The 16035-nt window shown below is 45.7% G+C and overlaps 1 protein-coding gene across 2 annotated transcripts in view; it reads right to left on the bottom strand.

Moving 5' to 3' along the window:
• ASB18 (ankyrin repeat and SOCS box containing 18) overlaps nucleotides 1-16035 on the bottom strand; it is a 47915-nt gene that overhangs the window by 772 nt on the left and 31108 nt on the right. For both annotated transcript variants that reach the window (XM_079980699.1, XM_079980698.1), the window contains exons 3-4: nucleotides 7305-7809; nucleotides 5929-6042 (exon numbers count right to left, since the gene is read on the bottom strand). In XM_079980699.1, coding sequence (XP_079836825.1) covers nucleotides 5929-6042; nucleotides 7305-7809 — 619 coding nt within the window. The remainder of the gene's footprint in view (nucleotides 1-5928; nucleotides 6043-7304; nucleotides 7810-16035) is intronic.

The following is a 16035-nucleotide window of genomic DNA, read 5'->3' on the forward strand; positions in this document are numbered from 1 at the left end:
GCCAACCTAGCAGTTCGAAAGCACGTCAAAGTGCAAGTAGATAAATAGGTACCACTCCGGTGGGAAGGTAAACGACGTTTTCGTGTGCTGCTCTGGTTTGCCAGAAGCGGCTTAGTCATGCTGGCCACATGACCCGGAAGCTGTAAGCCAGCTCCCTCGACCAGTAAAGCGAGATGAGCGCCACAACCCCAGAGTCGTCCGCGACTGGACCTAATGGTCAGGGGTCCCTTTACCTTTACCTTTATACTGCTCTGCATCCAAAGATCACGGGGTGGTTCACAGCATAAAAATTCAAAATGAGAAGGCAGAATTCATAATAAAACAGAAACAAAGACAAACCAGTAACCCCCCTTCCACAAACACATTTAAAAGGCCATAAAATATTAATCAGCCAAAGGCTTGGTTGAAGATAAACATTTTCCCCTGGTGTCTAAAAGTATATACAGTGGTAACTCGGGTTAAGTACTTATTTCGTTCCAGAGGTCCATTCTTAACCTGAAACTGTTCTTAACCTGAAGCACCACTTTAGCTAATGGGGCCTCCTGCTGCCGTCGCGCCGCTGCAGCACAATTTTTGTTCTCATCCTGAAGCAAAGTTCTTAACCCGAGGTACTATTTCTGGGTTAGCGGAGTCTGTAACCTGAAGCGTATGTAACCTGAAGCATATGTAACCTGAGGTAGCACTGTAATGAAGGCACCAGGCGAACTTCCCTGGGGAGAGCATTCCACAAATGGGGAGCCACCGCAGAGAAGACCAATTCTTGTGTTGCCACCCTCCAAATCTCTTGAGGAGGAGGCACATGAAGAAGGGCCTCAGATGATGAACGCAGAGTCCAGAACAGATTATATGGGGAGAGGTGGTTCTTGAGGTATTGTGGTCCTGTGCTGTTAAAGGCTTTATAGGTCTAAACTGTTGGGATACTGCCAGGGAGACAAAGTCCATCATGGCTCCCAAGCTGTCTCCGGACGTCCATCGACCTCCCGTAGAAACGCAGTATCAGCAATTAGCGACACGAGCTCCAGAAAATAGCTTTCCACATTCCAGAACTGATGCACGCACTATCAGCAGATAATGCACAGCGAAAGTTGCACTCAGGAGAGTATCATTTAGAATGTTTATTCAGCGTTGGTCAGAACAAAGAAAAAACATGACTGCCTGCTTGCGTGTTCAGGCGCAGAGAGAGAGAAAGACAACAGCTCTATCAAAACAGAAACATCCTGTGAACAGGAAATACGCAGGCTGTGACACAAACATCCTGCTCCCTTTTAAGGTGGAACGGAAATATCCTAACATAAACTAGCACTTTGAATTGGGCCTGGGAAATAATTGGCAGCCAGTGCAGTTTCACCAGGATCAGTGTAAGATGCTCAAACCGTCTTGCTTCAGTGAGCAACCTGGTCATCAAATTCTGCACCAGCTGAAGTTTCTGAACCATCTTCAGAGGCAGCCCAACATATACTGCATTGCAGTAATCTAACCTAGAGGTTACCAGAGCATAGATGACAGTAGTTGAGCTGTCCCTGTCCAGATAGGGGCGCAGCCCAAGCTGATGGAAGGCACTCTGTGCCACCGAGGCCACCTGAGACTCAAGCGACAGCAAAGGATCCAGGAGGACCCCCGTGCTATGTGCCTGCTCCTTCAGAGGGAGTGCTGCCCATCGGGAGAAGCCACCTCCCAGCCTTCTGCTAACAGGGACCCCCCCACTAACAGGGCCTCCATCTTATCTGGATTGAGTTTCAGTTTCTTGGCTCTCATCCAGTCCATTACTGAGGCAAGAAAAAAATATGATGATTTAACCAGAGTTAGTAATAGTAATATGAGGTATTTGTCAACTGATGATTAGGACCAGCAGCATAATTATCTTGAGAAAGAATGGAAAAAAATACAGCAGTCATCACATTTTTGTGAAAGTGGCAGTGATTTGTATGACTTGGCCATCTACTCACTTTCTCTACATACAGTTTCTTATATGAGTCTCCCTCAATCAGCAGATAAAAACAATCATATCCAAAACGATTAAAAACATAAATCTCAGTGCACCACATTTAATAAATTATGCAACAAAATCAGCATAATCCTGCTGCAGAACAACAGCATATTTACCTATACAGTGGATGCTCGGGTTGTGTATGTGATCCGTGCAGGATACACATTTGCAACCTGCAGCGTTCGCAACCCACAGCGGCGTGTATGCGCACACGCAGGGTTGCAATTTGGTGCTTCCGCGCATGCGCAAAGGGCGACCGCTGAAACCCGTTCCGGTGCTTCTGGGTTTCGGCAGGTGCATAACCTGAAAAACGGAACCTGAAACGGCTGTAACCTGAGGTATGACTGTATTACAAATGCCTATATTCTGAACAGTTCCCCCTTGAGGGTCTTTGATACTGCACCCCTGTGACCCCTATAGGTATATCCTGGGCTTTATAATTTTATTATACATCTGCAGGTTGAACTGGCTAGTCCTTTTGTAATATAAGTGCAGAATCACCGAAGAGGTCACTAAATAAATATCTGATTGGCCATCTAGACCACTGAGACAAACAATCTGTCTACACCCCGGGGTACACTTCTCCTGATCCTGAATTTCCATAAAGAGGTGAAGCTTCACCTCGTATTTCAGCTCTTGGAATCATTCAACAAGGTGAAGAATGAACCTCTCTCTCAGAACCTCTCTCCTGGAAGGAACTTTGCACATTCTCTGAAACCCAAAACTCCACCCAATCATTTAACATGTAACTAGCTAATTTAGATTCAATGGACCACATTCTCTTAGATAGCCCTTTACACAGCAGACCTTGCCAACTGATGCTGAGCAAAATGTTGGACCTCCGGCCCACAACTCCGAGAAGAAGCCAAATAAGGTTTCTCCAGGCAGATCGGGACAAAGATATTGCTGCTTTAGTTGCTTCCTTTTTAGCCACAATTTTACCCGACAGGGTTCCCAACCAACTATCCTTTCGGGAAAAAGACAGGGCGTAGCAGCATATCCAAATGCACACGACTATAGTGTGACCTTATAACCCTCAATAGCTTCACCCTTGTCTTTTTAATTATTCCAGTTACTTGAAACATTTTACACTGTGATGCCAATAAAGGTATTTGATTGATTGATTGAATAGATGGTTGTCACACACACAGCCTATAAATCTTCAGCACACAGTCCTCTAAAGAAATCTGATGCTGCCAAGGCTGCCCTGAGTCATTCTGTTACTCTGTATTTTGAAGAGAGTGAAACAATACATTGTTTTACTCCCCACTCACTTGCTAAAGCACCGACAGCTTTCTTTGTAATGCCCTGGAGGAGACCATCCCAAAATAACTAGATAATTAAAGGTTCAGGTGCTATTTACAAAGCACTACTCTCACACAGTGGATTATGAAATTTACCCCCAAACTCCTAATCAATGTTCAGTTTAGAGGAAATTCTCTTGGCCTTGGATGAGATTAGAGTGCCTAAAAGGAAAATTTGGGAGGAAATTGGGTCAGGGTGGTGGTGGGAAAGCATTCTCAGATGGGATTGTAGAGTTAAAAGAAAATATAGGTACCACAAGGTAAAAGGCTCTGGGGGGAATGCATGCTTATTCAGACTGGATGTAAGTCCCTGTGATAAGTGTATTTAGGTTTACAGCCTTTGAACACAAGAGTGGAATGTTTCAGAAAACCAGAGAGCTCCATAAGCAGATTAAAAATGTGAGTGAGAGGAGCCAAGAGGAGACCAGCAACTTTCTCTTCTTCTTCCATACAGGTAAAAGGTAAAGGTAAAGGACCCCTGGACGGTTAAGTCCTCAGGCAGGAAAGATTAATCCAGAGGAGAAGACAACTATGCAATGCCTTTAAGCTGCTTAGAAGGGACCCATTCCTTGGGGGAAGAGCAGTGATCCACTTGGGCTAAGGATGCTTCTACCAGGGGCTGGAGGGATCCTAGTAGTGGGTGATTTGATCATTAGGATCAAGGAGAGCTGGGTGTGTGATGGGCCAGCAGATTGCAGGGTGATGTTGCTCATCATAAGGGACATGGGTGGTTCTGTGGTCTAAACAACTGAACCTCCTGGGCGTGCTGATGGGAAGATTGGTGTTTCGAATCCACGTGATGGAGTGAGCTCCTATTGCTCTGTCCCAGCTCCTGCCAACCCAGCAGTTCAAAAGTGTGCTCTGGAACTTGTTATGGTGTTCTGTGCTCCAGAAGCAGTTTAGTCCTGCTGGCCACATGGCCTGGAAAAGCTGTCTGTGGATAAATGCTGGCTCCCTTGGCCTGAAAGTAGAGATGAGTCAAATTTGAGTGGACTTAACCGTCCAGGGGTCCTTTACCTTCACCCTTTACCTTGCTCATCATCTAGATGGGCTGGTAGATAGTGATGGGAAGGAGTCAGGGGTGCATGCTGGAACCAGTGGCTTCAGGAGCTGGGAGTTCCTGGAAGTGAACTCTACGTTGCTAGGTAAGATGTTGAAAGGCAGGCCCTACAAAGCAGCTGTTTTCTGAGATTTTCTTTACTGTCTTTATTTCTTCAATTCACCTTTTTCTCCAGGGAGCTCAAGGCGGCATGCATGGTGCTCTGCTCTCGTTTTACCCTCACAGCAACCCTGTGAGGTAGGAAATGCTGCAAGGTAGTGCCTGGCCCAAGGTCACCCAGTGAGCTTCATGGCCAGCACACTAACCACTACACCACACTGTCTCTCGCCAGTCCAAATGCCGCCTGTTCCACGTGTAGGGCCATCTAGACAGGTACAGGTATGTGTCAATGGTGGTGTTGGGAAGAGGGATCTGGATTTGTTAGGTACTGGGGAACATTTTGGGAGAAGCCAGGCCTGTTCAAAAGAGAGAGATTCCACTTGAACTGAGATGGAACCAGACAGCTGGCACTATGGCTTCCAGGAAGGACGCAGCCCCTGGCACCACACTTTTTAAAAGATATCTGGCTTGCTTGTTCTTTCCATAGAGTTCAAAACAAGAGTCTCCAGTTATGGAGTTCTATCCATAGAGAAGCTAACTTGTTACCAACATTACTATATGTGGGGCAGCTGGCATTTTTTTGGGGTAACATTTCTCCCAGACTTCTTAATGTATTATTATTTCAATATGTTGTAATTTATTATATTCCATGTGTATGTTTCTGTTTTGCCATGTTTTTGTAAATTGCCCTGGCAGCACTGCTAAATGGCGGTATATAAACCGTGTAAACAGACAAATAAATAACAATTAACAACATTTCACATATCCTAGACAAAACAGCACAAAAGAATTGGTCTTATTTCGGCAACAAAAATAGTTATTGCAACTCAATGGAAAACAGCCCAGAATCTTACATTGGATGCTTGGTACAGTACTGCTCACTCTGCAACATAAGTATAATGGAGAAAGTTACACTTAATTTAAGATTTTGACAAGAAATAGAATCTCCAAAATAGAAAGTTTCTTTTATGACATATGCAGCAGAACCATCATTCCTCAAACTTGACCCTCCAGATGTTTTCGGCCTACAACTCCCATGATCCCTAGCTAGCAGGACCCGTGATCAGGGATGATGGGAATTGTAGTCTCAAAACATCTGGAGGGCCGAGTTTGAGGAAGGCAATGCTCATCACAAGCCTGGAAAATCTGAAACTATTATCAATCTGATAATGTTGATAAGCCTTTACTTGGGCATTGTTATTTTAACCTATATGCAACTATAATCATTCTGTGTGCCTATTTTATAACGTTCCCCCACCCATCTTTTCACTTTTGTCTATTGTTATAATTGGTTGTCTCTGTTTTATATACATTGTAAAATGAAATAATAATAATAAACTTTATTTTAAAAGTTTTATGGCTGTAGTGTGACACATGTTAATCTGATTATGCTTTACTCCATTTGCTAAAGTTGCAAATTCAAACCCAGATTAGATACAGTAAACAAATATAAGCAACACAATTAGTATAGCTGTTACCTGAAATTCTTCATTTGGGATGACTTCCAGCCATTTTTCAGAGATGGGAAGATGAGGGTAAGAATTATAAAGGATTTCAATAATCTCTGGCACAGAAGCACAAGATTTCAGCACCTAGTGGAGGAAAAATCATCGTGGTAAATACAGAGAGAGGGGGGGAGAGGGAGGGAGGGAGGGAGAGGGAAAGGTATGGGTTAAGCACTGTGATGGCTGCAGGTCAATGGTATTTGTACATTGACTCCCAGTATGTGGCCAGTCCTCCATGTGAAGTAGCTGCTCCCATGGTCAAACTAGATTATTTTGCAAGCCACTAAAAAGCCCAGTTTATGTCTTCCTTATTCTCAACCTGAAATTTGAGTTATGGAGAGTTTGGGTGTTTTTTGTATTTTTTGCAGAGGGAAATAGGGAAATTTTTAATTTTGCTCAAGATGTGAACTGCACATATTTCAATCAAATAGGGTTGTTTAAACTATTGAAATAGTTCTTACAAAGCAGGGCAAATCTACAGATGCTTCACAGTTCCTACACTACCTGTATAGACTTTAACAAGCTGGGTTGACCTCCTTTGGATCAGAGATTCCCAAATCATTAAAAGAGTTATTATGACAGCCCTTGAAGGGGCTGGAGTCATGGTCTTGAAGAGTTAATTCACTCATTTTTAACTTAGAAACACAGGTTAGGGATTGAGAATGTGAGCATCCAGCGCTGTGCCCATTAGGGTTAGAAGAGCAAGATGCAAACTCTCGAGGCTGACGTGATGCCAATTAGTGAAAGTTTGGTAGATTAAACCTACTACTTTTTGGAACCTGTTTGAATTGGTTCAACTTGGTTTCTTTCACCTAGTTTTTATGGTATAAGCAAGTTTCATTTCAAATATATGAAAAACAAGCTAACTCGGATATTCTAACTCAAAATGGCAGACTCCTCCTGTGATAAGTTTTGAAACCAGGAAAGCACTTTTGATGATAAACACTGATGATTATAACAGATCTGCACCAAAAACTTCTCCAGTTCCCTTTGAATGACCATGCTTAGCAATTCTTGCAAAGGTGGGTCTGGTTGCACAGATCTTTCCCAGTCAGCATCCTGCGTAGAAGAAAGCTGCCTGTTGGCTGGAAAAGGCTCTGATGGCTCGACTGCAGTTTTTACGTTCCCTCCCCAATATTGTGAGAATAACTCCCCAGCTGCTGAGTGTGCGTAAAAGAGCCTGCATCTAGTCAGCAGAGCAATGAAGGGTGTAATCCACCGGGTTAACAATCCATCCAATCCTGGAATGGCTGCAGATGGGTCTTCTACAAGCTCTGCTTCCTGAAGGGGAGATGCAGAATTTCGAAGCTGAAGTAAAGGCACCAATAAACACAAAGACAGTTCCTTACCTTGATGAAAGCTGTGGGCCACAGTTTTTGAGAGCCGTGGTTTATCAGGGTCTGTACTGTGAGATGGGGCCTCTGCTCTTGCTTAAAAGCTGCAGTCTGCAGGACACAGGACATTGGATATGCCCCATTGTAATCAATGGCGTTGACATCGGCTTTCCTCTGCAGCAGGAGCTCAACCAAGCTGTGATGAGCATTCCCACAGGCTTTATGAAGCGGAGTCTTCACTTCTTCATCCACAGTGTTTACTTCTGCTCCATATTCCAGCAGCAGCTGACATACTTGCAAGTAGCTTTCCTGGCTGTCCCTGTTCTTTGCTTCTCTGCAAGCCACACTGAGTGCTGTCTCCTCCTGGCTGTTCTTCTGGTCCACAAGAGCACCGCACCTCAGGTACAGGAGCGTGTGGTCGGGAAGACCATGCTTAGCTGCTACGTGAAGAGGTGTTTCTTGGGATTCTTCACTTGGCTGGTTTACCAGGGCACCAAAAGTCACCAAAGCTTTAGCACACCTACAAAACAGGAATTTTATTTATTTATTTAAATTATGAGCTACCATTCAAAATACATTATTTTCCCATGGTGGCTTACAACATTAAAAACAATTTAAAGCCATATAAAATACAAACAAGCCTATGCAGAATGTTGACATGCATTTGAACCTCTTTTCGCTTACAGTGGATTTTAGTTATCTTTTACCTGTTTTTATCTGCTTTAATGCGAATTTTTTTAAGGTTCTTTTTTTTTGTAAACTGCTTGGAGGTTTTACTACTATCAAGCAGTATATAAATGTTGTGAAATAAATAATATCAGCAGGGCATGCTGTGCCTGAAAACGTCAAAAAACACTTCCGCATATTAAGATGTTGCAAAAACAATATATAGACACCTCCCCAGAGAGCTTTGTAGACTACTTGCGTTGCCAATCCAGTTGTTCATCTTTGATTTGGGGGTGGGGGATCTATGTGTTTAGCCTTCTCTTCAAACAAAGGCAAAGCTCTTTGCCCATGTGTTAATTTTAGCCCAAACAACTTACGACACCAAGAACACAAAGCCACAAAGCGACTCTGTCCCCTGACCCTCCATGTGTGTGATCAAGGAGTCAGAGCAGCTCTGTACTTTCTCATTGTTACCGGATAAATAAATGTCCTGTAACTGCACAGTACATGACCTGAGTGGCTGTGAAACATGTACAGAGCTGCTGCTGCTGCTGCACAGGCACGAGGAAGCATTGCAAATGAAGCACAAGTTATGAGGGGGAGGGAATCCTCGTAGATTCATAATGGCAGTGAACTGGCAGGCAAAGGCCGGCAGAGTCACACGACCAGCGCCGGGACTGACAAGACGCCTTTGCCTATAGTTTTGAGGAATGTGTTGTCTGAATGGGAAGGGCCCACAGATCAGAAGGACCAGGTTCTCCAGTAGGAAAGTCCTCTGTCCAAGGTGGGCCTTTGGCAGTTACATTAGACATGGCTAGGCAAAGTGGACCAACCATCTGACTCCGGATGAGGCAGCTTCATGTGTTCAGGGTGCAAGAGGTTCTTGAGCTGAAATCATTTCAGTGTGGATTCAGTTTTCCATGGTAAGAGAATAAAAGTTGTTAGGATCTTCAGCATTCCCATTGCTTTCTCAGATGCTTGCTTATCCCCCTCTCACCTCACATGGAATTTATTGATGAAAAAGGCCCACTGTGGGAAGGCTACACACACCTGTGCATATTGGGGGGGGGGACCAAAGGTGTGGGGGGGGACCAAAGCCAGAGGTGGGTGTGGCAAAAGTGGGCAAGCCACACCCACCTGCCCACCACCTGATACTATATGACATCAAGTGCACGAAATGCAAAGCAAAGAGCTCCAGACACTACAGGGCTCAAGGCTCATATAACCCAGCGTATTTGAATCTAATTTGCGCTTGAAGGGGTTAAACTGCAGAGTAAGGGGCCTGCCCTGTTTAGGCCATGTCATCACCTCCTACCTTGAGAGGAAATGGACCACCAAGCCTTTGTTATCTCTCTCTCTCCATGTGGGCTTCAGTATGTGAGGAGCTCTGAGTGGGTTCTTCCAGTGCATGGCTTCAACCAGCCTCTTTTATTTCAGTCTGAAACTAGCATTGGTTCTATACCAATAGTTCAGAAACTTTAACCTGTTGGAATTAAGCAGACCCGCCACCATCTGGAGAAGATGGGGGAGCTGGCAGTGCATGACATCATACGCACGACACCTCAACATTGTGCGCAGGACGTCAGGATGCCAGAGGACCCAGGGGTGGAGCCGAGCGCAGTGGCAGCCCAGCAGCAGCACGGCTTCAATGGCCACGACTCAGCTGCCTCCAGCCTACTATATTTGGAGATTGGGCGGGCCCCGGGCCCCCTTCCCCAAAATATGGGGGTGGCAATTAGGTCCATGGGCTAATAACAATAACAACAACAACAACAATAACAACAATAACAATAACAATGGAGCTAGAGATTTGGAGTAAACCCTAGAAATTAATAAATGTCAGGGTTTTGATTAATGGGGAATGGACTGAAACATAAACTGCAGGGCTGTGCCAGACTGGGAATTCCTGCGCTGGCCAAGCTAGATCCCTTAAGGGAACAATAGAGAGCCATTGAGGGCCCATTGAAGGTCCTTGCCAATGCAAGAGAACTGCCCTGAGGTGTGAACAGGGACAGGGGTTTGAAAGGTTGCCAGGGGAGCTGCTCTGGGGAAGGGCAAGGTGCTTCTGGGAAGAAGGAGAAAGGGAGGGGAGATCCATCTTCACAAAGGAGAAGGAAGGACTGCCTGCAATGCTTTGGGCCATGCGGTAAGATCTGGACCCCCTCCATGCTGACTGAGGGCGTACTGGTAAATAGATGAACAAACCCTATTTCTTAAAGCATGAGAGTCTCCACAGTGTCTTCTGTTCTCCAAAGGAACACAGACCCTGTGTGGGCGTCTGGGACTCCATGAGCTCTGGCCATGGCTTGGCAGAGAGGGGGCAGGCGCTGGGCGTTTATAACAATAACAACAACAATAATAATGTTCTTATTTGTATCCCACCCATCTGACTGGGTTGGTGCTTATAATGGCCATCGTGGAAATTTGAGATCCTGTCCTGTTTCTTGTATGTGGCTAAAGGCCACCACTGTGTTATTTGTATACCAAGGCCCAGATGATAGTAGCAGGTATAAAGGTAAAGGGACCCCTGACCATTAGGTCCAGTCATGACCGACTCTGGGGTTGCAGCACTCATCTCGCTTTATTGGCCGAGGGAGCCGGCGTACAGCTTCTGGGTCATGTGACCAGCATGACTAAGCCACTTCTGGTGAACCAGAGCAGTGCACGGAAACACCGTTTACCTTCCCACTGGAGTGCTACCTATTTATCTACTTGCACTTTGATGTGCTTTCCAACTGCTAGGTTGGCAGGAGCTGGGACCGAACAACGGGAGCTCACCCCGTCACAGGGATTCGAACTGCTGACCTTCTGATCAGCAAGTCCTAGGCTCTGTGGTTTAACCCACAGCGCCACCCGCGTCCCTAGGTAGAAGGTATAGAAGTGCTTAATGTACTGCAGTTGCCCAACTTTGGCTAAACCTTCTTGGTGCTTGGAGATTAGCCAACATGGGGAGGTCTCTGCTTCCAATCATTTACATTTTAGTAGGGTTTGCTGTACAGGAGTTTTGGAAAACCAGAAATTCAGCACAGGAGCAAGCTAGGTCTGCTCCTATCTCCAGCGCTTTCCAGGAGTTGGGAGGGCAACTATCTGAAGCAGGAAGCCTCCTGTGCTCAGGGGGGCCACACTGGAAAAATCAAGTGGAAGCAGGTCCCCCTCTTCAGGCAGGGGTGAAGAAGATAAAGCTCACTTATTATATTTATTTATTAAATTTATATAACACCCTCCATCCCAATAGCTCAGGGCGATTCATCCCTGCATTGCTCCTCCCACCAACCAACATCAAGTGTTATATTTCTAGAGTTCCAGAATGTCTGCATAGGGCTTTCATTTTCTAGAAATGCAAATATGGTGTTAAACTGAGTCCTCAACAATGGGAGATGTTGTGTGTGTGTGTGTGTGTGTGTGTGTGTGTGCATACACCACTTTTAAAATTTGGAATCAAATTTTAGTAGTCACTTCTTTTGGCAAATACCCACATGCAGGGAGTTTATTCATTATTTCTTTATGGCATGCTGTGGTGGAGTAACTCTTCAATTTATTAATATATCACATCAGGTCATGGGCATTGCCAAGGGGGGCAGGGAGAGGCATCAAGAAAAAACAATAAAAATACATAGTTAACTGAGGTTCTGCCCTCAGCTAAGAAAACACCTCCCCCCTCAAAAAAAAATCCTGGCAACGCCCTGCATCAGGGGCAAAGCTCTAATGCCAATGGCTGATACAATAGTAAATACCTATCCACTCTCTATTTTGACAAATACGAAGAGAAATAAATTACCTTTGTGGATTAACAAAAAGGGTTAGAGACATGGGCATAGCCAGGATTTATGTGCCCCCCCCCCCCAATTCTGTTATGGCGGCAGAACCCAGCTATCTGTGACGCAGTTGGCGGGTCAGTTAGTTATGAATTTGTATTTATTTACAGTCATACCTTGGAAGTTGAACGGAATCTGTTCCGGAAGTCTATTCGACTTCCAAAATGTTCAGAAACCAAAGTGCAGCTTCTGATTAGCTGCAGGAAACTCCTGCGGCCAATCAGAAGCTGTGGAAGTCCCATCAGACGTTTGGCTTCCAAAAATAGTTCTCAAACTGAAACAGTCACTTCCGGGTTTGTGACGTACGGGAGCCAAAACGTTCGAGAACTACACTGTTCGAAAACCAAGGTACGACAGTACTTGATTATGGGGGGCCTCCTCTGCCCCCCTGGCTATGACATTTGCAGAGATTTCTTTACGCAGTCCCCATTTGCTTGAAGGATCAGGTTAGCTAGCACATAACTAGCAGTAATCAGCGAGCCACTTTGTGAGAACTATTCCCATTCTTGTGCCATGGTCTCCCAGCTCCCTGTTGCCAGTCATATGCTCATGCAGGCATCAGACAGACAGACCCTAGTAGATAAAGCCCCCCACCCCAAGTTTCTCCCATAACTTTCCTGCAGGTGAAATAAAAAATTAATCAGAGATTGATGGATAGTATGAGTACACTATATAATTTGCAACCTGCCCTGGGACCATTTGGTAAAATTTGGAATATTAGTGCAACCAAACAATCAATGCATACATACGTACATACATGGAACTTGCCTAAAATCTGCTCTGGGTTTAGGAGTCCTTTTGTAGAAGCTGGGGGCTGGGCTGATGGATATATAGTGCACATCCATTTTTCTGTAGTATGGGGTCCCCTCCTTTATGAGTGCCTCATTCCTAAACATATTTACTTGGAAGGAAGTTCTACTTACCAGTGGAATTTATTTCTGAGCAAGCATGCACAGATCTGAATCACTTCCAAAGCATTAAGGCAGTAGAATGTGACAAAGCTTTGAACAATGATGTGGGACACCTTCTGTCTTCACAATATTATTTTACATTCGCTGCTTAAAATACCTTCTGACAAACAGAAGAGGCTTAGAGATAAAACAGTCCACAGCAATGTTTTTAGTGCAAGTAAATTAATGTGATAAGCTAGTCTAAATGAATCAAAATGACTGTTGCTTTGCTTTGAGATGTTGACATTGCTACTCATGAAATGGTTGGCACAGTCACACAGCAAGGTCAAATCTTCCAGCAGGTGGAAGAAGAGCTGGCAACAAAGCCCCTCCAAGGAGCCTTTTCAATCCTCTTACCTAACCCAAAGATTTTGTAAAGTCGAGGAACACTGGCAAAGGGAAGGGCATCATTTACACATACACTGACTAGGGTATAGTCTTAATGACAGGCATATAAGAGTTTGCATGGTACCTTTTAAGATAATCTGATGCAGGAAAATTTGCAAAGTTTTTAATTCCACAAAGCTCTTCATTAGGTAAAAAAAATAAAATGCTACAATGAAACTGATACTGTATTGCAAAAGAAAATGACTATGTATTAGTATCTTTTCAGGTAGGCCTTTATTGGTAGCAGCAGATGGCAACAAGAAGATAAACTGCCAAGGAATCAAAGACTGCTATGTTGTTTAGCAAGTTCACACCTCTGTGTAGGCAATTGTTTTAGGAACATGGCATAACCTATTGTTGCTGGTGAAATCAAAGCAAATGATGACTTATGAGGACAGAACTGAATGTAGTTATTGCACTGCAAGTGTCTGGGGCTGGAGTGGAGGAGGGCTGTGCATGCAGACCCTGAATTTGGGGTCAAAGGGGGATGTTTTTCATCCTTTGTTTCTCTGTTAAGAGCTTTGCTTTCAGTTCCACTTTATGGGAAATGTTAAATTGCATTTTATAAACGCTATGGGACTAGACTTTCTCCCAAAGGTGTCTACTTAAAATATTTGCAAAGGTATATATCCTCAGTTCTGGCTGCTGAGGTAAAGGAAAGCGGCGTGTCTGCCTGTTACAGAAGTATATTATTTGAGAAGTGTATGGACACACCACGGTGCCCTTTGGTCCTGCCAGACAGCTACTGTGCCTCCTGGCCTCCTCCTTCACTCGCTGGCAGACACTCACTGTCACACAGCAGCCCTAAAGGGTCCAGCCCTGCATTCACCTCTTGAACCCCTTTTTCTGCTGTTCCACGCAATTAACGGAGAGGTGGTGATAAAAAAGAAGCCTAGAGGCGAATGCACCGCCTTGGATGGTGAGCTCCCCGGAGGCTCTGCAGGGTGCCTCCTGAACAGCAAGGGGCGCCTTCCGTTTTATCTTAAGTAACCAACCTTATTAAGCTAAAAATAGCCTTGAAAACAGACGTGGATGGAATGCACTAACACGGCCAGCAGGAGAGGGAGAACTGGGAACGGAGCAGGTGGGGGAGGACATTGTTTACTGGAAAGTTTGCTCTGCATATGCTATTTCTAGACACTTACAGGTTTGGGATATAAGAGATCTGGCAGACCATCCTGGATTCTTTCCCCGTCAGCACTGTATGCCTAGCATAGTGGAAATATCATCTATACATGTGGGATTTAGGCAGAGTGAATTAATGGTGCTCTGTCCCCATAACTCCTCGCTGCCTCCTCAGGTACACACGCTCAGGGACTGGCAACTGCTGGCTCCTTGTCCCCATGTGGGACAGTCACGTCCAGAACTCTTTCCAGAGAGAGACTTGCCAAATGTTCAGAAACTGAGACATGGTCTGAGTGCCCACCAACTATTAAGTAAGTCAGGAACAGTAAGAAAGAAGGCTCACATACAAAAATTTAAATAATCCAAAAACTCCCTCACACCAAAGCCTAGATGTCAGAGGAAAGTGTTCTAGCACGGCCTTCTCCCTGATCTGCTAGATTTGTATGTTGCTCTCTCTTCCTCTCTCTAATTTCCCAAACAGAAACTGTGTTTGGCCAACTCTGTCACTGATGCTTAAAACATTGCAGTGATGCCAACCCCAATAGCCCCTTCTCCTGTTCAACCCTCCAAGCTCACAACCATGCACCCCCCAAAGAAATCCTGTGAATCCTGTGCTTGCAGCCTGTGTCACCCAGGAATAGATTTATCACTTCATCTGCTCAGGGGCGGAGGAAGGGGGTGCAGGGTGCGGGCCGCCCTGGGTGTCATCACTGAAGGGGGTGACAAAATGCCGGGTGGCACTTACCGTGGGGCCTGCAGCATGCCTGAGCCCTGCGTCTCTCTTGGGAGAGACGCGGTGGCTTGGGGGTGCGCAGGCTCCAGGCTGCCCAAACGGTTTGCCTGCTGCCTCCCCCCCCCAGCTGTAGGGCAGCTGAGTGGGAGGAGGCAGGCAGGCTCCAGAGGCCCCATGGTGTGCCCAGCCCCTGTGGACGGCTTGCCTTGCCCTCGCTTCGCCCCTGGACGCGCCATCGCAGGTGCCCGAGCGGCTTCCTCCGTCGCTGCATCTGCTGCCTGTGATAAGATAAACCATGGACTGCAGACTAAAGGTAAAGGTAAAGGTACCCCTGCCCGTACGGGCCAGTCTTGACAGACTCTGGGGTTGTGCGCCCATCTCACTTAAGAGGCCAGGGGCCAGCGCTGTCCGAAGACACTTCCGGGTCACGTGGCCAGCGTGACATCGCTGCTCTGGCAAGCCAGAGCCGCACACGGAAACGCCGTTTACCTTCCCACTGGTAAGCGGTCCCTATTTATCTACTTGCACCCGGAGGTGCTTTCGAACTGCTAGGTTGGCAGGCGCTGGGACCGAGCAGTGGGAGCGCACCCCGCCGAAGGGATTCGAACCGCCGACCTTTCGATCGGCAAGTCCTAGGCGCTGAGGCTTTAACCCACAGCGCCACCTGCGTCCCTCTGGACTGCAGACTACAACAAAACAAAACCTGACCCCTGATGATGCCACTTCATCATTCAGGCAGTAAACAACCATTTGAAGGAGGAATTACAAAAGAATGCTGCAGAAATGTAGCATTTGCTGGACTTTACATTGTTATTTGAACACATGATCATCTCTTTGAACACATGATCATCTCTTGGGAGGAAACTATCTGATATTTGGGCAATGTCTTTTGTCTGCACCATAGTTATGGTTAGCATAACTATGTAGAACTTAGCATGGGCACTCTCGCTGGATTTCAGCCTGCTCTGTTGAAAGGCCAGGAGGGGTTAGGGTGTATTTAAAATAAAACTTGCAGCTTGAGCCTATGCATGTTTTCTGGGAAGTCTCACTGAGTTCAGCGAACCTTTTCC

This window comes from Podarcis cretensis, assembly GCF_951804945.1.
Source record: "Podarcis cretensis genome assembly, chromosome: 1".
NCBI lineage: Eukaryota > Metazoa > Chordata > Lepidosauria > Squamata > Lacertidae > Podarcis > Podarcis cretensis.